This window comes from Sinohyriopsis cumingii, chromosome 12 (genome assembly GCF_028554795.1).
Source record: "Sinohyriopsis cumingii isolate HCF-2022 chromosome 12, ASM2855479v2, whole genome shotgun sequence".
Lineage (NCBI taxonomy): Eukaryota > Metazoa > Mollusca > Bivalvia > Unionida > Unionidae > Sinohyriopsis > Sinohyriopsis cumingii.
Genome location: NC_142972.1, coordinates 35,038,988 through 35,062,383, shown reverse-complemented (window position 1 = coordinate 35,062,383; position 23,396 = coordinate 35,038,988). Strand labels below are relative to the sequence as shown.

The window sequence follows — 23,396 nt, the reverse complement described above, 5'->3', positions numbered from 1 at the left end:
ATTTGGTCTTGTGATCCTTTTCCCTCAATATATCCAGTCTGCATTGCTACAGGGCATTCCATCACAGTGGAGTCAACTTGACCAGTACTTATATGATACTGCGGCCCACTTAAAACATTTTCCCATCACCTCATACAGATCTTAGGTACTGTATGAGGTGATCATCTCCTCAATAACTGATACTGGACTTAGGCACCAGAAATTGGTTGGCTTTGGATAATGTCTCCAGTTCTGGCTCAGCCTTGACTTTCAACCTCTCCAAGCAAGACCAGATGCAGTGATCTGTGTTTGTAATTAACCCAGTTCTGGTCTCAGAATACAGACAGCATCCAACCTCTGGTCATGCCTTGTCCATCTCTGACTCTGTCATAGATACTGCACATAACCATCATTTGGTGAATCTTTTCCCACACTGACCAGAGTCAGTGGCAGATCACCATGTCATATCATGGATAGACTTACAGTTTCATTACCATTCCCAACTCCTCTCTTTGCCAGTTTCATTGTTGCTATCTTCACAGGAGGTTTAATTGCTAATCTACTATTATAAGTTGAACATGTATGCTTGCGCACACGTGTGCACACACACACACACAAGATGGAAGACCCAGCCTTGTATCAACTGAAATAGTCTTGTGGCCTGTATCTTCTGCTCCATTGAGAGCTTCTTACATAATTCCCACATCTGTTGATATCAACAAAAATGGACCAGCTATTTTCAGAACAGCTGCTACAGATTGGTTAAGGTACTGACTTGCATTACTTTAAAAGGCAAGTTCAAGACCCATGAAAATTAAGCCTCGCCTGTGCTGCCCATTTTCAGATACATGTACTTTGGTTGGGAGACACTCTAAAGTGATAACACGTGTCTCACTTGAATAGACATTCTCCTACTGAAAAGAGTCATTAAGTTACTTAACACAACCCCAATGGGATCTTACTCGGGTCTTTTTATGGTCATGACTCAACCAACACCATCAGGCATAAGAGTTAAAGCATAGATTTCCCAAGATTGGTGTCCGCCATTGTTTGTGATGGAAACTGTACAGGTAAAACATACAGGGTGAGCATTTATTTGTGTCAAGACACAAAATCCTCAGTTTCATTATTGCCTCATCTCAGATTGTCAACTAGGACAAATCTTATATGGTTTAGTCCCAGCTCTTCTTTATTCATCTGGATATGGGCTCCAAAAACCCATTTGGTTTGGAGTTAGTCTCTTGCAGTGTCCATTTGGGATTGTTCCCATGGTTCCTTTCTGCACTTTAAGAGTAATATCGTATCTTCAGTAATCACTCTGCTCCTTGAGTCTTCTATATATAGCCATAAACCGTGCTGTCAGGTGATGCATTTTGCTTGCTTGACCTCACAATATACATGGACACCAGCATATTTGGCAGCAGTGACAACTTCCTGTCTGTCACCTTACAAATGAGCTTAGTTCAGCCTCTTGAGGAGCACTCATTACATGCTAGTTTCCTGGAGATGAAGACCATAGTGAATATTGTTCAGTTACAGGTGGAAACAGTGTCTGGAAAATATGTTTTTATCTTGTATGACAACTCACCTTGTGTGATTTTCATCAGAAGCGAGGGGGTATGCAAGTCTATAGGTCTCTACCTTCTGGCTTTTGGATTTTTTTTTCAGGTGGTATCGTAATTGACATTCCTCATCCAAGACTGCCACATCCCAGGCAGGCTCAGTGTCCTATTGGACTTGATATCTTGATGGAATAATCTGATTTATACAATTCATCCCTCAATCTTAAATTGAATATATGCCTGTTGGAATACAAAGCTACAAACAGTCCTCTCTAGTTCCAGATTTATAAAAGTCTGGGCAGTCAGTGCTCTTTCCCTGAATTGGAGTCTTTCAGAAAGCAAGTTAATTGGAGTGGCATCATTTGCCTTGCTCAAGTGTGAAAAATATTGGATCAATGACATATTGAATTTGGTGGTGGAAATTCCTGGAAACATTCCTGCCCCCCTACTCAAATAACCATGAATGCAGGTTTCACATCGAATCACAGAGATGTTAAACCCGCACACCTGGCTCACATCAAGCATGCCATTTGCTGGAAGTGCTTCTGTGAACAAGCCCAGATAAGAAGATCCACCACTTTTGAAGTTTGTGAGGGGGAATGGGGTTTTATCCCCGTTTTATCCCAGTGGTGACAATGGTAAAACAAACCCAGGTGTCAAAACATTGCATGAGAAGTTAACTCCTATCATAGTCAATGCCTTCCATTCCATAATTTCAGGCATGTTCCAACATCATGGAAGGAAGAATATAGGTCACAATAAAGACCTCTCCTACCTTCTTATGTTACTTGTCTTGACCATTAGTACTTATTTTACAAGCCTTAAAACCATTGTATAACTTTAAATTATTTATGATAGTATTGGTTCATTTAAGAAAGAGTAATCATGGATTTGATAAAGTTTTGTCAGAACCTCACAAACAAAATATGCATACAGCAAGTATAAAATTTAATTCAATATTTTTCAGCTGGGAAATCTCATATTGAAACCCAAAAGTGGAGAAAAAGTTGAAGTGACATTACTTCCCAAAACCATACGGGTTGGCTCTTTCCTTGGGGCTGCCATCGAGCCAATTCTTTTGTCTGAAGATGGAATTTACTTTTATATGGAAAGTAAGTTTCTCTCAAGCCACTTTATTAATAATGTTTTAAGCCCTCAAGGCAATAATTTTTAAATCATTTCAGACCTTGCATGTCATGTGAACCAAGTTTTATGGCTTTTGTAAGTCCATCAGTTCCTCTATTCCTCTGGTGTCCATTGTTCTAAAATGTGTGCGTGAAAATTTTTCAGGAACAAAATAGGTTTCTTAATTCTTTCTTCTTACACTGTTCATGACAGAACTGAACTAATAATTAATCTTGAGTATTCATTGACTTCATCCAAATACCGTCTAATTGTCTTTGCATGTTATGAAATTCTCAACATTTCAGGTGTGGACGGGTCACACAAGTTTTGTATCCATCCTTATGAAATCATCCAGTGCTTGTCCCATTTTAACCCATTGGGTCAGTCTATGATGTTTTTTCTGACCACCTCAGGATGTGCTGTTCGCATCAGGAAGGATCTTGGCATCCAACCCCACACAGATCCTGCTTTGCCAGCTCAAGACCCTTACTTTGATCCACAAAGTAAAGGTATTGTATACAAAATGTCCTACCTGAATCAACATTGTTTTATATGTTCTAGAGCATGTTGCTAATGTACAGCAATACACAGATGCTTTAAATATGTTCCTAAGAAAAATAGAATTCATCAGGATTTCATTTCTCCTTCAGATTCCTTCTCAGATCACATTAACGTTAATGCTATAAGCCTGCTACCTCCTGAATCCATCTCTACTTTTTATTCTTGAAAATGCCATCACCAGGTGTTGCTAGTTTTTAGCTTCGCTTCCATACATCTTTGTACAAGACACCTCCTGTGAATCCAAAGCCAAATTTGTACAGTGGAACCCCGCTATAACGCGCCCCGCCATAACGCGAATTCGGATATAACGCGGTCGTAGCATGGCTCCCGAAATTTCGTATATTCATTCACACATGGAGAAAAAAAATTTGGAGAAAAGTAAAAAAAACAAAACAAGAAATTAACTTCATTTTGGGCATGAGATTAGTTGTGACTTTTAAAATAATATGATCGTGGCATGGTTCCTGAAATTTGAAATTCATTTACGTGTATTTTTATCAGACCGTGAAAATATTTGTTTAACGTACGAGAAATAGTGTTTAAAACGTTTATTATAATTTGGTGGAAGAATTCGCGTATGACTTTTAATAATAAACGATCGGAACTTAACAATTTATCCAGGTTCTTTAAGTGATTTTGGAGAAGTGATCGTGTATGAATTCTAAAATAATACGATATATATAACGTACAAAAAATAGTGTGAACAATGCTTGGCTTCTGAAATTTATCAATTTGAACAGGTTGTGGTGAAGCTCCGTATTCTACTCTAGAAGAGAAAACTGGTTTCATTAGGTTTTTGAATTGTTAAGCCGAAGTAAACATTATCGGAAGTGTTACTTATTACGGATCCATGAGTAAAGCCAGTAAATCGTCTTTGTGATTGTCTTCCATGAATTCTGTATACTGTCGTTGCTCAAACAATAGCTGACATAGGCTTCTTATTTAACTGCAATCACAGCCAAGCAGCAGACAAAGCTATGGTTGATACAAGAGTCGCACAATTTAATAAACATCAAAGGACGAAAGCCGCCAACATGTATGCTGTGCTTGGCGGTGTGATCAAACAACAAACAGTTGAAAGTAAATAATATCCACTTTATTATCTGTACATTAAAAGGGTATGAAATTGTACATCCGTTCAGCTTAATTTTGTTTTATATAAAAAGTGATTCGTAACCATTGCAGGCCTTCATTACTTAGTTATCGAGCTTTATCTGTGTATGTTGTTTGCTTATATAAAAAAATATTTTACTGTTATGGAAAAGCAAGTTCAAAAACGCAAGTCGTTTTCTGCTAAAGAGAAACTGTATGCCCTAGATCAACTAAAGAAGGGCAAACAACAAACTCAGCTTGCCAGAGATCTAGGAATCAGCGAGTCCACTTTGCGAGGGTGGAAAACAGATGAAGGAAAGCTCCGTAGTCTACCCAACATTCTTGAAGAGGAAACTGGTTTACAGCGTAAAAGGGTTAAGTTAGCTAATGACAATGTCCTAGATTCAGCTTTGTACCAATGGTTTGTACAAGCTCGCTGAGAAGGTGTTCCAATTTCTGGCCCAATTCTGAAAGCCCAAGCAGAGAAATTTGATCGCCGTATCAATGGAGATGATTCCAAATTTAAGGCGAGTAATGGCTGGCTAGACAGATTCAAGAAAAGGCACGCTATCAGCCAAGTTCTTGTGTCTGGGGAAATCCGCTCCGCTGACAAAGAGGCTGCCAATTCCTACCCGATTGGGCTTAAAAAGTTGCTGGAGGACGGTTGCTACACAGCCGACCAAGTTTACAACTGCGATGAGACTGGTTTATATTATAAAATGTTACCCGATCGCACCCTTGCAACCAAGACTGACAGTCACAAACGAGAAGGTTTCAAGAAGAGGAAGGACAGAGTGACTGTCTTATTTTGTGTTAACAAGTCTGGCAGCCACAAAGTCAGACCTCTGATGATTGGAAAATCGAAAGCTCCCAGATGTTTTCATCATGTAAATATGAAGGCACTTCCATTTCAGTACACTAACAGCAAGAATGCTTGGATGAATAGCTCCATATTTGACGACTGGTTTCACAAAACATTCATTCCAGATGTTCGGGCTCATTTACGAAAACTCAAGCTGGAGGAAAAAGCTCTCCTCCTGCTGGATAATTGCCCTGCCCACCCCCCAGCGGAAAATCTTGTCAGCAGTGATGGCAAGATCAACGTTTCGTACCTCCCGAAAACACTATGTCAGAAATCCAGCCACTTGACCAAGGCATAATTTCCGTATTTAAACAAAATTATCGCCGTGAAATGATAAAGGGAATGGTAGCAGATAATAACGCATCCGTCGACACATCATTGGCATTACTCAACTTAAAAGAAGTATGTCCCCTTGGAGGTAAAGCCTGGGATGCTATCACTGCACGCTGCATTGAACGATGCTGGATAAAGGGTCTTGGGCCAGCTTTTACGCCCTCGACACAAAATGATAGTGACGATGAGCTTGAATTTACAGGATTCACTGAAGACGACGTACGTTTAGCAGAAGAAGCACTCAAAAAATACGAGCACAGTCATCATGATATCCTTAACTGGTATTCAGTAGATGACATCTGCCCTATATACGAACACATATCAGATGACGAAATTGTTACAAATGTCAGCAGGAAGAATGAAGCTGCACAATCAGAACCTGAAACCAGTGACGATAATGATAACGATGACGATGGCACCCCAACTCCCCCACCAAAAGTGTCTGAAGCAGTAGTACATTTAGAAGCAAGTTTAAGGTGGCTGGAAACACAAGATGTTGACAGCGTCAAAGTCCTTCAATTAAGAAACATTCTTGACTTTGCTAGAACCCAACAGTTCGCGGCAAAGAAGCAAACGTCATTGGATATATTTTTCAAGAAATGATGAAATTTAAATTTGGAACCACACTGACTTTGCACTTTGCGCAACGATTAATTTAGCAGTTTTCACATGTTTCTTTTGATGTTCACAAAATCTGAAATAAAAGTTATTTGCACGCTGAAATCATGCGTTGATTGTTAATTATTCTTGCAGTTGTCGCATATGATAAAATTTTAGCGGTATGAAATTTGTACAGACACCGTATGTAGACCCGGGAATAGCTGCATGCAATGACCGTACGATATCAGACAGTAAGTAAATGGTTTCAATATTTTGTTCATCCTATATTTTACACGACGAATTCGGACTATTACAAAATTATTGAATATTTTAAATCTGTACGATTTTCAATGAAATTACATCCATTATGGATGAACTGCATGCCACGACGGCACGGTAGCATACGGTGTTGATACACTTTTCATGATATAGCGATAGTCTGGTATTATCGGTCAATCTGTATTATTGTTCAAACAAATAAAAATTAGTAAATGTTTTTAATGCACAGTAATAACCTATAAATATATTAGCCATCGATTATTTTGAATATATCTTAATTAATGCATTCCAGTTAATATTCATCTGATGATAAGCCGACTTTTGATCATTGTACATGTATACACGTATTTGTTCTCGGAAAAAAGTTAAATATTGTAAAACCCCGCATTAACGCGACCCTGCTTTTAACGCGATCCGATTTTATGGACCCCGATCATCGCGTTATAGCGGGGTTCCACTGTATTACATTTTTGAACCATCCATACAGGATTTTTTATTTATTTGGATTAATATTCATTCCTAAATGGCTAATGTGGGTACATGAGAAAGCTTGCCAGTAGGTTCTTGTGGTCATTGTTCTTGCTCCACCAGTTATAGTGGCCACCATGTATCTTGTGCTGAAAAATGATGCTAACCCCACAACAGCAACAACAACATTCCTAAACATTGACTGTTGTGATTTACATCAGTAGGGTTGCAGTTAAAGAAGGACTGACTCAGCAAGATGTCAGTCATAATTATGTTGGAGAACTCTTTACCTGTATCATCGGTGGCCAGTATTTGTGGTGGAGGAAGGACCTAGTAAAATCCCTGTAAGAACTACGGACCCATGGGAAGCTGCTGGCATGTTTTCTCACATACCCACATTGGATGAGTCAGGGACTTGAACCCATACAAACAGAGGCAAGGTGGCATCAGTAAAGGTGAGTACTTTAGACCACTTGCCCATCTGGAGTCACAGTTTTGATTTGAATAGACCAAAATTCCTCACCCTGTTCCCAACCTGTTATCTGTCCTGGATCTTATGATGGCTAAATTCAGGAAAATTTGAGGTATTAGTCTGTATCATGCTGAAACTGTTATCACAGTAACCAGTTTCCAGATAGGTTTAGCTTCAGCATGCAGGCTGAGTTACTTTCATGCATTTTCAGTTGATCTGAACATTCTTCAGTTCAGATCAGATGGTTGGTGATCATAATGACACATACAAATAATCATGGAAGCCAAGAACCTGTCATCATCAATTGGCAGTCCAGGATAATCTGAGAGCAGCAGCCATGCAAGATCCTGTCCATGCCCTTAAGCAGAGACAATTCTCGGTAACAGCAAAGGACTTTTTCTCATATGAAGGCGAGAAAGCAAAACATCACTTCTTAAGCCAAATTTTTGTGGCTTAAGCGGGTTATATGCTCTTTATACTCTGATGTCTCCAAAGATCAGAGTTGTCTCATGAGAATTTTAGCTCATGAAATTCGAGCAGTCTCTGCAAGCCTTGCATTTGAATGCAACTTTTTGATCTGAGACATCATAGGAGCTGTTGGAAGGAATGCATTGTAAACCTTCTTGAGTTTTTATCTCAGGAATTTAGTTTCACAGAGACAGAACCCAGATCTTGTGAATCTCGTGGCAGCGGCCCAGATGACCACACGACCCATTAATTCATCACAGCTTCTTAATTTCTCTGGATTTGCGAGTGAATTTGGATAGTAAGAAGATTCCATTAATCATCTTCTTAACCTGACAGAGTGGTCATGGTTCACATTACCACATTTGATGCTTTAAGTAGGCGAGCAGGTTATAATTAACAGAAAGATTCCTGAGGTATAGGTGGGATGCTCAGCATTCCCTCCTATTACCTCATGGGGCCCCAAGTGGCCAAGTGGTCTAAAGCACTCATCGTTACGGATCACTGCCATCTCCCCTCAGTGTGGGTTCGAGACTCACTGTCAGCTAATGTGGGTACATGAGAAAGCTTGCCAGTAGCTTCTCGTGGGTCGATGGTTCTTCCTGGGGTTTTCCAGGGCTCTTCCTCCACCAGTTAGATTGGCTGCCATGTATAGCCTTTCTTGTGCTGAAAAATGGTGTTAAACTCAACAATATTATATTTTTCTGAGAATGCTTGCCTGATCACATTATTTAAAAACCCTCCCAACCACACTGCCATGTAACCATCTATGATGGTAAATTGCTTAGCTCAAAAACTAGTGACATCTGGTAATGGCAAGGGGTGGTAATGGAAAAGAGTTATTGCCCTTTGTATACATGAGAGAAAAGGCAAGTCTTTGTCTTTTTACACTTTACCCTCAATAACTCACACACAACGGGGTCCACAAACATAGACTGCACTATAAGCGAGGGCACGAGTTACCAAGGGACCTCCAAAAAATTGAATTGACATCGAGAAAAATGCATTAGGGAACTGGGCTGTTTGATGATTGAATCCTCATTTTACAATCATGTCGATAATAAAGTTTATTAAAGCACTTTTTTCTAATAAGTTGTTCGTTATTCTGTTTAAATAACATTTATTTTCAAAATAAACGTGAAAGATCGTTCCAACTTCAACAACCATCATGTGTACGCGAAAAATCTGTGTATTACGCCACTGCTTTTTGTTTTCTTGATGAGTCTGGTTCCCATAATGGAGTTTAATAGTATCCTGCTAAATCAGGAGTCCACAGAGCAGGGAACTGGACTAACTGTTGATAAACCACAAAACAAGATTCCATTTTTTTAAAAACATGCAACATTTATTTTGTGAGACAATCGTCTACGTCGAAACTCAATTTTTGTATTGTTCAATTAGTTCAATATTGATGCCGTGATTTCATTGGAAGTAATAATGAAACTTCTTATCATCCTTGAGGATATCTCTAAGTGCCATTTAAAGAATTCTCTGAAACTCGCTTGACCACAATGGTCCGTATCTGTGAAATCAAGGTCTTTATTTTTACAAAGTATTCATTTCGCATGGCTTCATTGCTATCTTTGATCACAGCTATGAAAGAGTCTGTTAATTTAAGTTAGTTTATATTACATACACAATAACATTTATAACAGTGTTTGATTGCTCAAATGAAGTGAGTTCACCTGACATATGACCAGGGCCGATAGATTTTAAGTTTGAAGGATTTTTATGCCTTTTAACGTTTCTTTTATTCCACCTCCTTTTTTTGATTCAAAAGACATAACATAATAATACAAAGGATGCCAGCTTTGAATTCAGTGCTACAAAACAACAGATATTTTCACAAGTCAGTTATCAGAACACTGTCGGCATTTAATTAGGTTTTCAGATAAACGCTCGTGGACATAGCTGTTACGATAGATTGATGCATTTTGCATTTAATTACAAGAGGACACATTGCATTTATGACGATTACACTTAAAAGGAACTAAAAGAAAGAACTAGAACACAGATTTCAATTGATAAATAAATTATTTAATTTGTATTTATTGTAGTGCTGCCTCCACTTGGCGTAAGTGACATTTTCATTGAACAAAATTTCCTTACATTTCGTTAGTTGCGGTGTACTAGGAATGTTGTTTGGAAAGAAAATGTAAAAAATTGTATGACCTATTTTTAAATTTGATATTTTATAATGTTGATTAAAATTTCCAGGTCATATCTACCGTTTTTGACAATAAAACGAGCGATATATAAAATTTTCAGTTACCAATTTTGATCATAATTTTCTAAAAGTTCAACAAATGGGAATCAATTCTGGAGGTATTTTCTGGCTTAAAAAATGGGATCCACACCTGACCCTACATTATAAGTGGATTTGCTAGTTATCAGAGTGCGAGTTATCGAGGGAGAGGTGTAGTATGGCTGAATTCGGGAGGTAGCAGGCTTATATTCCTAATGTTAATTTGATCAGGTAAGTATTCTTGGAGGAACATAATTTACTTAAAATTTTACTTTCTCCAGGTAAACCTAATTGCAGGCAGACACATGAAGCCCACTATATTGAGTTTTGTGAAGCTGCTGATAATTAACCATAGGCCGTGGGATTCCAGATCACTCACATTGGAATATGAAATGATTTCGTTAAGAAAAACAAATTATGATTTGTACAAAGATTTGTGATTATCATTAGTCCAGATAAAAGAAAAAGACATTGACAGCAGCCACAAACAAAGACTATGGAGTGATTAAAACTAGGGCAGATTTGATGATTTTTTTACTTCTTTTGCAGAGGAGGCACACCAGTTGATTACAGTAGTACTTGGCACTGTTAATGATAATACCAAGGCAGACTTTACCAAACTGATGGAGCTTTATAAGGAGACACAAGTGCAGACCCCAGAGAAAGATGACCAGTCCTTCTACATGGAGCTCAATGAGGAGGAAGCTTACCAGGTCTATGAACAATCCTGTAAAAAGAAACCAGTTGGCATCAACCTGTCGCCAGCAAAGAATACTCCTTCAATGCAGCTGACTGATCATGCTTACTTTGCAGTTGAAGAGGACTCAAGCTGTTTGTCTCCTCCAATGCTTGGTTTTACAGGACCAGTTTTGAAGTAAATATGTTTTGCCAGTTTACAAATGCATGTAATGAGCAGCACATAAATAAGGGTTCTTGCACATACTCACACATGCATACACGCAAACACACTTTATTGATCTTTGTTTTTCCTACTTTCTCCTTCTCTTTTGTTCGATTCCTTATTTTTCTCTACTCTATTTTTTACACAGACATGATTTTTCTCCGTATTAAAGTAGAATTCTGCTTTCCTCCTGACTTGAATCCGATTTTTCTTGATATAGTCCGTTTTTTTATCATCTCCGATCTGTTTTTAAAACACGGTCTGTTTGGTCCCATTCCGCAATGATCCTTGTAATGCATTTGTTCCATATATTAGTTAGCCTACGACTCTTGTAAAGAGTATTCTGATTGGTCAAAAGTTTAAATTCATCCAACGAATGTAATGGAAACTGATGGCTATGGAAAGAAGAAGCGTGCTTGCAGCAACAAAAAAAATGGCATCCCAAGTTGTTGAGAGAGACCATGACACGAGAAATTTTGATAAAGGTTTAAAACAACATATGGAAATGGGAATGGCTGAGCGAAAAGTCTACAGAAATTTAGTTGGTCAGTTTATAAGAAAACTGAACGCTAGAGGACTGGCATTTTGTGACATCTACTCTACTTAATCGCGGTTGGAAGATTTTGGAATGGCACCTATGAAAGAAGCTGCATACAGAAAAAGTGAAGCTTAGAAGGCATCTGGAAAAAGTGCAGTTAATTACTATAAGAAGAAAGATTTCTTGCACGACAGAACAGATGTAGCGTTCTGTCAGAATATGTGCACTGCATCTCGCCAATACAAGCACCAGCTTGACAGGAAAAAAGGCTTTCATTGAGAAGGAAATAAAACAATTGCACATTGAGCCAAAAAAGTCAGTCAAAAAGGAAGGCTAAACAAATCTTTATTAAAGCTGCAAAAAGAGCTCGACTGGAATATCAACAGGTTGTGTCCATTGAAGAAAAAGACAAGTGACTGTATAGGATTATTTGTATATAGTAAAAAGAGAGAATTATAACACATTTGCTGCAAAAATTGAGAAATTATTTTGACTTAATTACAATATTAACACTGACATGCACATAAAATAACTTAAGCACCAATAATATTGGAGAACAAATTCATGTGACAATAAATATTGTGAAATCAATCAAGCAAGTTGAAATTTTTTTGGTAAGTTTGTTAGTTTTTCAAATGATTATTTTGTTATTTATTATGATCATAAGGAGCAGTTTTTTATGATTATAAAATGCATTTTTAGCTGGGGACCTTTGGCACTTTGGACCCACAGATCAAGGGCGCTGCCACTCGAAACCCCATTGGGGGAGGACCCCCAAACCCCCTTTCAAATTTTCAGCTTTTTGGGGGGAATACCAAAATCGTGTCTGTTTCCAAAATGGTGCTACAGTTCCAACCTTTTTTTCTCAATTTTATGTTGAAAATCCATTACACAATGCATGAATGTCCATAATGAATTAAATTTAGTTATGAACTGTGCGATGTGGAGCTGGGTGTTTAAGGTCATTGTACCTGTTTTGGTCATTTCACCATGTGTTTGTATCATGTAAGTTCAGATGAGCACAACAAAACTATACATGACATTATGGTAATTATGAAAAAGTTCAATCAGCTAACACTAGAACAGTCAGATTAACTTATGTTAGATCCTAAAACATCCCCCAACAAATGACAAGGTCCGAAACATTAAAGATATTTTAAAACAACCTCTGTAAATGTATATGAGAGCAAATGCATAGTTGTCTTCACACTGTTGTGATCACTATTCAAACCACAGTGGTCACTGATGCATTGAGTAACCTCAACTTTACAACGACATGTTAAGGGACAACTAAAAACTAAATGTAAAGTTTTGGGACTTCGTGTATATTTCACTTGTTCTAGTGGCAATTTATTAGATTTTTGGCTGTGCCATTTGATATAATGTGGTCAAAACACGTTGTAATGACCGAAAACTGTAAAAATACAGAAGCAACCTAGACTAAAGAGATGGCTAGTACATGACTATGGGCATGATATTGTTCAAGTTTACAAGGTATGTCAAGTAAAGGTTTTATTATTCAGTAATTTATTTAAATTTGATACTGTTTTTCCCTACTTTTTCCTCTTTTTTTTTGCGAAAGGTAGCCCAACCATATCCTTACTTTTTCACAAAGGGAACGATGTGTGTGTGATGTAAAAAGAATTCACTTTACTTAATGGAAAAGATGGTACTAGGCAGAACAACTGCAATTTGCTGGCCACAGCTCACTGGAGCATTTCTAAGTATGTGAAGTTGTAGTGAATACCCTCAATAGGTCAGTCATTTGTGGAGAGGCAAGAAAATTAATGTGCTAGAATTAAGATAAATTAAGACTTTTATCATAAAGTCAGTCAATTAGCATTTTTCACGATTGCCAGGAATGAGTTTGAGACCTGCTTCTTGGAGGCTTTAGTTACAACCAGTGAGAGACAAAAGTTTGCTTCTTTTACCAGAAATGCTTTGTTTTTTGTGTTTAAGAAAAGAAAAGACCCAACCATTTTGATAAGAAATCCTTGATAATATTTATAAAACTGAAGATGAATATATTAATAAAATAATGGCTGAAGGAACAATTACATTTATACAGAAAATTCTTGTTTCAGGATTTTGACATATCCTGCACCTCCAGCTACAGGTGGTATCCCCATTACCAATGAAGACCTTTTCTGCCTTAATGAAGGAGAGTTCCTGAATGATGTCATCATTGACTTCTACATCAAGTAAGATATTAAGTTTGTTAAATTTAACATGAACATAAGCCAGTCTGGGTTGGCTGCCTTGATGTGTCCTAGGGGAAAGGCAATGAATGACACTAAAACTGTTGCATTTTAACTGGTTTCAGAACTTTCAATGTTGTGTGTTATTCACATTATTATCTCATATTCTGATCATGTTTGTCAGGTCTCAAGATTATGAATTCATATAAGGTAGGATATAGTCTGCAAAATTAATTGAAATATTAATTGTAATTTAAGATGAAAGAATACACTGGTATTTTTATTACCTATCATTCCATTTATTCAGACCACTTTAGTTGTTGTTGTTGTTGTTGTGGGCTTAATACCATTTTTCAGCACATGATAATTCGTACATGGCAGCCAGTATAACTGTTGGAGTAACTTCCCAGAAAAATCTCAGGAAAAGCCACTGGCACATGGGCAGCTACTGACGAGCTGATTAATGGTCTTCCAACTGAGCTACCACAGTTCCCAATGGCTGGATTTCAGAGGCGATGGAGTTTATTTCCTTATGTTAATACAATTTACTATAAATGCCTGTACAATTGTAGGTACTTATTCCTGGAGAAGTTGGGTCAGAAGGATAGAAAGAGGACGCATGTGTTCAGCTCCTTCTTCTTCAAGAGATTAACACAACGGAATGCTTCAACTGCAGCGGAAGAAGATGCATGTGTAACGTGAGTCTAAAATATTTATTTTTCACTAAATCTTTTAGTATTGTTCTTCAGATAAATTAAAATAAGTTGGTTCTCATCCTATCATGAAGGCTTTGGTTTTGTTGTTTAACGGCATAGCAACACAAGCAGGTTAATTAGTGCCAAGGCAATTGGAGTAAAGTGTCATGCAGTAGGTGACCCAGGCTGGTCCATTGGTAGGATTCAAACCCACACCCTTTTGTTTGTGAGTCTGGCATGCTTACCATTGAGCTACTGCAGCTCCCACATGAAGGCACAGAAGTGACAAGAAGCATTGTGCAGATAATAGTCAACATAAATAGCAATTTCAGATTCATTTCTTTTTAACATCTTCTGAAGATTCCTTTTTTCTATATTTTTGTTCATATTAACATGACCTGAAATTATAATTAAAGAATGGTAAAGGAACTTTAGACAGATGGAAGCAGGAACCCAGTTAGAATAAGTGATGTTTGTATATTGGAAAAACTGAAAGATATTTTAACATTTTAACCTGCAAAATTACATAAATCAGATGATCTAATATGTGTAATTGTTTCCAATGAAATTCATCAAACTTGTAACATTGTGAAATTTTGTGTGGTCTAGGTGGCAGAGTGATCTGAAGTGTTCTCCTTTACCAATCTCACCCCTGTCTGTGTTGGTTTGAGTCTCAGGCTTGGCTAATGTGGGTATGTGAGAAAGCTTACCAATATATTCTGGAGTTGGAGATTCATACTGGGGGTTTCCCAGGATTCTTCCACCAGTTATGTATGGTCTATTGTGTGCTGAAAAATGGCAGTAAACACAACAACAACAACAACAGTATTGTGATATGACCCATTTACAGGTAAAAAAATGTAACATCACATATGACCTGACAATCCTTTTAGTTTGACAGTTAAGTCTTATGGATTTGACCCTTAAAATATGGACTCACAGAAAGCAAAACGTTTGAAAATATGATTGTTGTGGTAAAATCTAGATGTTGGCATACAGGTGTTTGATTTGGATCCAGGTTTCATATTAGATTTAATTGAGTTGGTCAGGGAACCAGATTAACTTTACAGGAGTATCTCATGTTTAAGCTGCATATATTTCTTTTTCATGTAAAATGTTTCCATGATCAAGCTGTTTCTTATAGAAGTTTCTAAAAATGGCATCCAACAAGAGATACATACCTGTTGAAGACAAAAGGGACCTTAAGCCTCATAAAAAGCTTTAATAGTACAGAAGAATGTTGTTGTTGTTGTTGTGGGGTTTAAAGCCATTTTTCAGCACACGATAGGCTATGCATGGCGGCCAGTATTAATGGTGGAGGAAGAACCCGTGAAGAACCACTGAACCATGAGAAGCTACTGGCAAGATTTCTCACATACCCACATTGGTTGAATCCTAAACTTGAACCCACGCAGACAGAGGTTACAGAAGAATAAAGAGAAATATTGATTCTTGATGGAAAAAGCCGGAAAGGGAATAATTACATTTATTTTACACCATGTCTTGATTTGAGTATGTCTTATGATGGTGGAGATGATTGCCATTGCCACATGAAATTGGCAACATAAAAGCCAAGCCATGAAGGTGAAAGAAAGCAAGAGCCATTGAGCTTCATAGGATTTGGAATTGCAGTTTGTACTGGGGGTAATTAAGACCTAAGCATACTTTACAAACTTTTTAGATAAACATAATGTTTGACAAGTCTACATCAGTCTCGAATCACGCTTCTGAACCTTTTAAATGCATGTTTTCCAACTTCACAATAGCAGCAAGGGATAGTTGTTATATCTTACTGGAAACTGGTCTAACTTATGAAGAAAAATCGACATCTAGACTTTTTGATGTAACTGACTTACAGGTAAATGTAACTGCATGACATTATGATGAAACCAATTTACAGGTAAATGCAACATTTTTACATTAGTAAATGTAGCCTCGTGACATTATGATACAACCTATTTACAGGTAAATATAGCATCTTGATATTGTGATGCAACCCATTTACAGGTAAACGTAACCTCATGACATTGTGAATCTGTCCATGACATTGTGAATCTCTCCATTGAATATCACATTGTTCTATTGTATTTCATACCTTGAAAGAGCAATATATTGCGAAAGTTTATGCATCATTTTATCAATGACATGTGCTGAATTTTGCAATGCAGCGTGAGGGAACATTGTACTTGAAATGACACTGGAGGAATTCATTGTAAATGTAATAACAATATATAAACAAAATGTTATAAAGTTATCAATTTTAACCTTTCTTTGTTCATTATTTAATATACTGATTTCCTGTTGCAGGCCTGCAGCAAAAAGACATGCTCGAGTCAAAACCTGGACCCGACATGTGGATCTTTTTGAGAAGGATTTCGTCATCATACCAATCAATGAACAGTATGTATCTTACGACTCATGCTGGCATGTAAGAAAAAGGATCAAGACAAGTGATATATCCTAATTTATTGAACATATTTATTAGGATTGTACATATATATCAGAGATCCCAAATTGACTATTTACTGTATATTACAAATTAATTAAAATGACCATTTGCTAAAGCAACATGTCTGACATTGGACTTAAGGTGCCTGTTATTATCCCATATTAATGCTATAGCCAAGACAGAATAGGTTTGAAAGCTTATCTCCTGGACTTAACAAAACCTAATAATTGATTACTGCAGGGTCTGTACTACTAACGTTACATTAGTTCCTCGTACAATGCATTTTGTATCTTTTTTGTGTGATGTTGTGTCAGAACATATCTGACCTTTAAAATGTTTGTGGCCTTTAAATTATACTGCAGTAGCACCTAACCTTTACTAACATCATTGAATGCTTGTGTGAGTATTTGAGTCAATACAGTATTACCACTGGAATGGAATGGAAATGTCAATCAATTAGGTGTTACATATTTCTGAGGTAAATCAGCTTGTTGTCAGAAAATAATTAAGAATGGTCTAAATTACCACTGTTGGATGAAATTCTTCATTATAATTTTCTGAAGGAAGAGCATTTTAATAAATGAAGCATGGAAGGATAACACAATCATTAATTGATGAAGCATGAAAAAATCACACTAATATTAATAAACAAAGCATGGAAGATAACACTAATATTAATAAATGAAGGATGGAAGGATAACACTAATAATTAAAAATGAAGCTTGTAAGAATAACACTTAGATTAATAAATGAAGCATGAAAAGATAATACTAATATTAAAAAATGAAGCTTGCAATCATTGTTGTTGTTCTAGGGTTTAACGCCATTTTTCAGCACAAGATAGGCTATACATGGCAGCCAGTATAACTGGTGGAGGAAGAACCCTGGAAAACCCAGGGAAGAACCACCAACCCACGAGAAGCTACTGGCAGGCTTTCTCACATACCCACACTAGCTGAGCCTTGGACTCGAAAAGCTTGGAATGATAAAACTAATATTAATAAATGAAGGAAGGATAACATTAATATAGGTAATAGCAAATCTGGAACTGAAAATGACAAATTTGTTGGTACATTTGATAATTGATCACGACAATGTTTTCTTGTTTGTTACAACTTTGTGTATCTCATTTGAATATTTTTATATTAAATTTCTCAAATGTCTGTCTATTACATTAATTGTCACGATCAAAAAGGGATGAAAGGCATATTAGGTCCTAAAGGATTCATATTAATGTAGATTGCACCTATAATTACCAGGGTTCGCACAGATTTGAAAAGTATTGAATTTTCAGCTGCTGGATGAAAAGTGCTTATTTTTTGAAAATCCTCTTGAAAAGTACATATTTTTAATGTCAGTGGTGAAAAGTCCTTAAAAAGTGCTTGAACATGAGCAAAAATCCTTAAAAAGTGCTTGAATTTTTAAGAAAATAAAAGGCCAAATTTTTTTAAGAAAAAGAAACCTTGGTGGAAAATGTCTGATTGACTGTGTGCCTTTTACTTTCTGTGGCTTGATCAGTAACTAAGGAAAGGGAGATTACTCAAGATTTCCATTTAGCAGCATTGTGGGAATGGCAATATGGCAGCATCTATTTCTTACATCTCACCTTGTGGCCTTGGTTTCTACATGAAAATGTCACCAGGGAAGTGTGTTTTTAATTGTGAATGGAAAGGCTCCTGTAAGTGGGTCAAGGAGACCCAGGACAGACATAAAGCTTTGTGGTGTGTGTGCAACAAAGTTATAGACATCGGGGCTATGGGCGAGAGGGCCCTTAAATCACACCATAAGGTGCAGAACACCAGAAAAGTGAAGCGTCAGTGTCAGCATTGAGTTTGGATTATTTTGGAATAAAAACAGACACTGACATTATATCTTGGAGAAGTCACATTTCAATTAAATAATGACAGGATTGATGAAACCCCCACCACAGTCTGATGCAGCTTCAACCACACAGCCAGCGTCTGCAAATATTTCCAACTTCCTTTCCAAGAACGATGTTCTGAAGTCAGAAATTTTATGGACATTGCATACTGTGGTCACACATGCTTCCTACAAATCAAATGAACATATTGCTAACGTTTTTCATGCTATGTTCCCACACATTGCTCTGGCTGCAAAGTTTTTGTGTGCAGAAAAGAAAACATCTTGTGTGTTTTTGGCATTGCAGAACACCATAAAATATTAAGAAAAAAGCAGACCAGATTAGATTATGAAATACTTGTGAAGAAAGCAGATGAACTGTTTTTAAAAGCAGAAAAGACACTAAAGTGGCAACTTCTTGCACAGGCCAATGCTAATAGAGAAGGAGCTGAGGAGAAACTTGAAATTTATGAAAGTCTTTGCAATAAGCTGAATGCTAAGATCAAGGAGTTGAAGAGAAATTAAGTACAGAGAAGGAACTTGTTAATAAACTTTTTGTTAGTTTGACTTTTTGTTTATTGTACCTATGTTAGTGAGCTTTATTGGGAGAGGAAAATGCAGTCACATGAGTCACAAGTCAGTTCGAAGGTTGTTCCAAATGTAGATATCTATGGTGAGTTTAGATTATAAGACTCCTTAAAAATCAAATAAAGTCCTTGAATTTTGTCATATTTTGCCTGTATGAACCATGATTACAGATTTAATGGAAGAATTTAATGCAAGTTTATTCACTTTTTTAATGGCTCACCATGACTGATAGGGGCATATTGTGTTACCTTTATCTATCCATCTGTCTGTCTGTCACACCTTTGTTAAGTATTGTATTGGAGTCAGTTTTCACGCACAATGGTGGGATATTTATGTTTCAGGAATACAGTTTTACAGAAAAATTGATTTGTGAGACTGGTACCTGCTACATGTTCAATGCATATACCTTCTTGTCCAATCATTCTTACAAAAATAAATACACCACATTGCAGAGATTTTTGCAAAATATCCTTTAATAGCATGTTTTCATGACTCTTCAGGGTTACATGATAGGTCAGGCCTGCCACATTGTTTATTTTTTGCCCCTGTAATCACCACTATACTCAGAGATATATTTACTCATTTGTTGAGTCCATCTGCAAACAAAAGAGACCCTGAACAGGGTCAGTGTTTGTTCTACTGATTACTCCAAACAAATTGCATAGACCCAGCTCTATTGAAGATGGCAGATTTGGGTCTATGCAGTTTGCAGTTCTTGGCTTATAGGCAGGTATATACAGTAAGTATGCTTGTACACAATGAAGTATTTGCTTGTATCAATGAACTGCATTAATTTCCATTGTGATCTGGCCCCATATTCAGTTAGGGTGTTGTGAAAGGTGTATCTTTTTGTTTGCATGTGCACCGAAGATGATTTGTCATGAATACATAGCTTGATAACCTAATGTGTGTTGATCAATCAATCTTACCATAGTTGTATTTTCTAGCTTTACTACCACCTTTTTTTTCAGTTCTCACTGGTTCCTAGCCATTATCTGTTTCCCTGGTTTGCCATCCATCCAGTATGTTCCTTACTTACCTAGACATTACATCAGCAAGCAGCCTTCTGCAGATACCTCCTCAGAATCTACCTCAACATCCACCTCAACTGTAGCCTCACCCAGGTACTCAGAGACAAAGATGGACATTGGTACTTCTGCTGATGAAGATGGCATTGTTTTTCCCCAGACTGACATAGAAACTGACACTCCTGAACCAGAGGTAACTTTGTTGTCTAGGATTTCCTGTTACATTATTGATGTGCAGTAAGACCAGGTTTTTGTACCATATTTAATTTATTTTTAAGAAAAAAATTGCAATAATCACGGCATATATTTATATCATTATCTAAATTGGATTAATTTTGCTACTGCTCTGCCTAGTTATGGTCTCAAAAGTAAAAAGCAATACACAGGTATCACTGATCCAGTGGCAGTGGTATCAATAATTCTAAGGTACTAACTTCAAAATTTTTGAAGTCACACATCTATTTACTTCATCTTCAGTTTTTAACTGAAATTGTCGGTAAATTATGTGTCTAAAGTACCCATCTCTGATTGGAATTCCTGTCTTACTTGCATAAAAAACCTGTCAAAATAATGCGATCACAGATAAAACACTGCATCATACAGAATATTTGTTAGATCATTTTGGTTTTGATTCATACACAGCCACACATTTCATTGTCTGTTGCACTAATGCTACCATGTTAGGCACAGATCAAAAAAAGGTGAAATTATGTAGCCTTAAGTTCATTTAGCTTCAAGGCATTTTTAAACCCTGCCATGAATGTGGGAGGGGCATATATTGTATCCCTGTCCATCAGTCTGTTCATCTGTTATATCTTAGTTGAATTCTGCATTATGGTCAGTTTCTCGGGCATTCTGTTTGAAGGTCATGCTGCCTGGTATGTAGATGCATCTCAGTGAGTACACATCATCTTACCATAAGTAGGTCACTGCTCTATTTTCCTGATCAAGTGACTTTTGTCACCTCATCCTACCATAAGTAGGTCACTCTGAAATATTTTCTTGATCCAGTGATTTTTGGTCAAGTTTTGCATTTATGTCACTTTCTTTGGCATTGTTTGGCTTGTACCTTAGTATGTAGATGCAATTATAACAGCATCTTTCTAAAAGTATGTCAGTGACCTATATTTCATGCTTCATTCATTTAAGTCAATTTCTCTGGCATTATTGGTCATTAAGGATTTCAGCTTTTTTTGGTAATGCATCATGGTAAGCACAGTACCACCTTAGAAAAGTTAGGTCACTGCAAGCTGTATTTTACAACTCATTGACTGGCTAAGTTTTCTATTCATTCCAGTCTCTCATACACATTTGACTACAAAATGGGGTGGTAGTGCCATTCACTTTCTTGAGCACATTTCTTCAATTTTATATACATTTAGTTGCCATATGAGATGTGTAAATTAAACATCGTAGAAGAGCATAGAAGTCAAATACTACTGGATTATTGGTATGATACATTTGCTTCCTCTTATAACAGTAACCTTAGTTAAAATAATGAAGAAAGCTATTTCAGATGACTATAGTATCTTACTAAGGTGTCTTATCAGTCTGGTTACTAATGCTTGATAAATATTTTTTTTTATTTTTGTCATATTTTATGGAGGCGATAAAGTGTTACCCAAGTCCAAATTTGTTACAAAACTTTTTTTAATGTCAGAGCCCTTTAGTCAGAATCAGTACTTTTTAAAACAAATTATGTGTCAACAGATTTAAAATCATTCCAGCAATTAAGTTCCAGATGAAAACAAAGTAGCTGAAAGCTCTGGTGCATATATCACCATTGTTTACCTAAGGAATTTAAGGGAATGGACACTAGCATATCTGTTCTTTTGTTTTAGAATCCAATCCCAGAAGATGATAGTGTGGAGGACAAGGAGCCGGCTGTGGAAACACCTGAAAATCCTTCATTCCTGTCTTCCCTTTATATGTCACACAGAGCAAGATGTCCAGTAAGTAAAAGCCTGTGTAGTGTAGAGACCATTTGGTTGATTGCTGTCATGTAAATTTAAATTTTACTCTAAATCCTTTTACAATAAATGTCGGGCAAGATACTATAGTTGTACTATTTGTTACTATGTTTCTATATATACATTAAAAGTCATTATTGTCTTGGAGAGTATTGCACCTTGCACTCTCTTAGATGAATTCTACCCTTTTTCAGGCTTCCCTGTTTAAAATGTCTTTAATATATTGCATATAGCAACATCATGTGCGTGGTTGGCATAAACTTGCTATCACTTGCCTCTATTTTTCATAATATTATCTCCAATACACCATTCATGTGCATAAATATACCCTCTCTCTCATATATGTATAGTGCCCTCAGAAGAGTCTTTACTTGTCTAGACGCAGGAGCCATAGTAGCTTCATTGGTAGAGTATCTGACTCATATTCCATGGGTTACTTGTCTGGATCTGCTGCCTTGATATGTCCTTGGAAATGGCACTTAACTCCAGTTTGTTTGGGATGATGAAAGAGGCACGAGACCAACCAGCCATGCAATTAAACTTAAAATGCCCTGACAAGCAGCCAGCTCAATGCCATCACCACAACGACAGCACTGAAAGTTTTATTGATGCATCAATATGTTTTATTTTCTGGGTATTAATTAATAAATACTTTTTAGTCCTTTGTCAACCTCCAATCAGTTAATTCAAGCCCATCTTGTCTTTTATATCAGCTTTCATCCTATGAGACAGAATTTTTTTTTATGAACTCATTTAAGAAGCTTGATGAAGCTATACCACCAGAGAAAATCTAGCACCTTTTAAACAACTTCCTTCAGGTCACAGGCCGGATAAACAATTTTCAAGGCCACACCTTTTGATGTAAATAAGCAGATAAAACCAGGTTGTGGGTCATAGATTGCACATACCTGTTTTATATGAATGTATTTTATATAGTAGAATTTGACCCTATATTTTAGGGATTTTAGATTTAATATTTATTACCTTTCTTTTATTTTAGATATCTTTTAAAGCATGCTAACCTTTCTACCTTTTTCTTTACATTTTTGAACTTCATATTGGTGTTACGTAGCCAGTACAGTAAAACCCTGCTATTACACGATGGTTGGGGTCCACAAAATGAAAC

General features: G+C 36.8%; 1 protein-coding gene across 3 annotated transcripts in view; it reads left to right on the top strand.

Annotated features, from left to right (window-relative positions):
- Nucleotides 1-23,396, top strand: part of LOC149786241 (uncharacterized) — a 111,232-nt gene that overhangs the window by 74,201 nt on the left and 13,635 nt on the right. For all 3 annotated transcript variants that reach the window (XR_016424894.1, XR_016424893.1, XM_089976613.1), the window contains exons 10-17: nucleotides 2,509-2,653; nucleotides 2,972-3,175; nucleotides 10,593-10,917; nucleotides 13,567-13,683; nucleotides 14,253-14,378; nucleotides 16,683-16,775; nucleotides 20,244-20,493; nucleotides 22,142-22,252. Coding sequence is in view for 1 of the 3 variants with exons in the window: in XM_089976613.1 (XP_089832739.1) it covers nucleotides 2,509-2,653; nucleotides 2,972-3,175; nucleotides 10,593-10,917; nucleotides 13,567-13,683; nucleotides 14,253-14,378; nucleotides 16,683-16,775; nucleotides 20,244-20,493; nucleotides 22,142-22,252 (1,371 nt within the window). In the remaining 2 variants the exon portion in view is untranslated. The remainder of the gene's footprint in view (nucleotides 1-2,508; nucleotides 2,654-2,971; nucleotides 3,176-10,592; nucleotides 10,918-13,566; nucleotides 13,684-14,252; nucleotides 14,379-16,682; nucleotides 16,776-20,243; nucleotides 20,494-22,141; nucleotides 22,253-23,396) is intronic.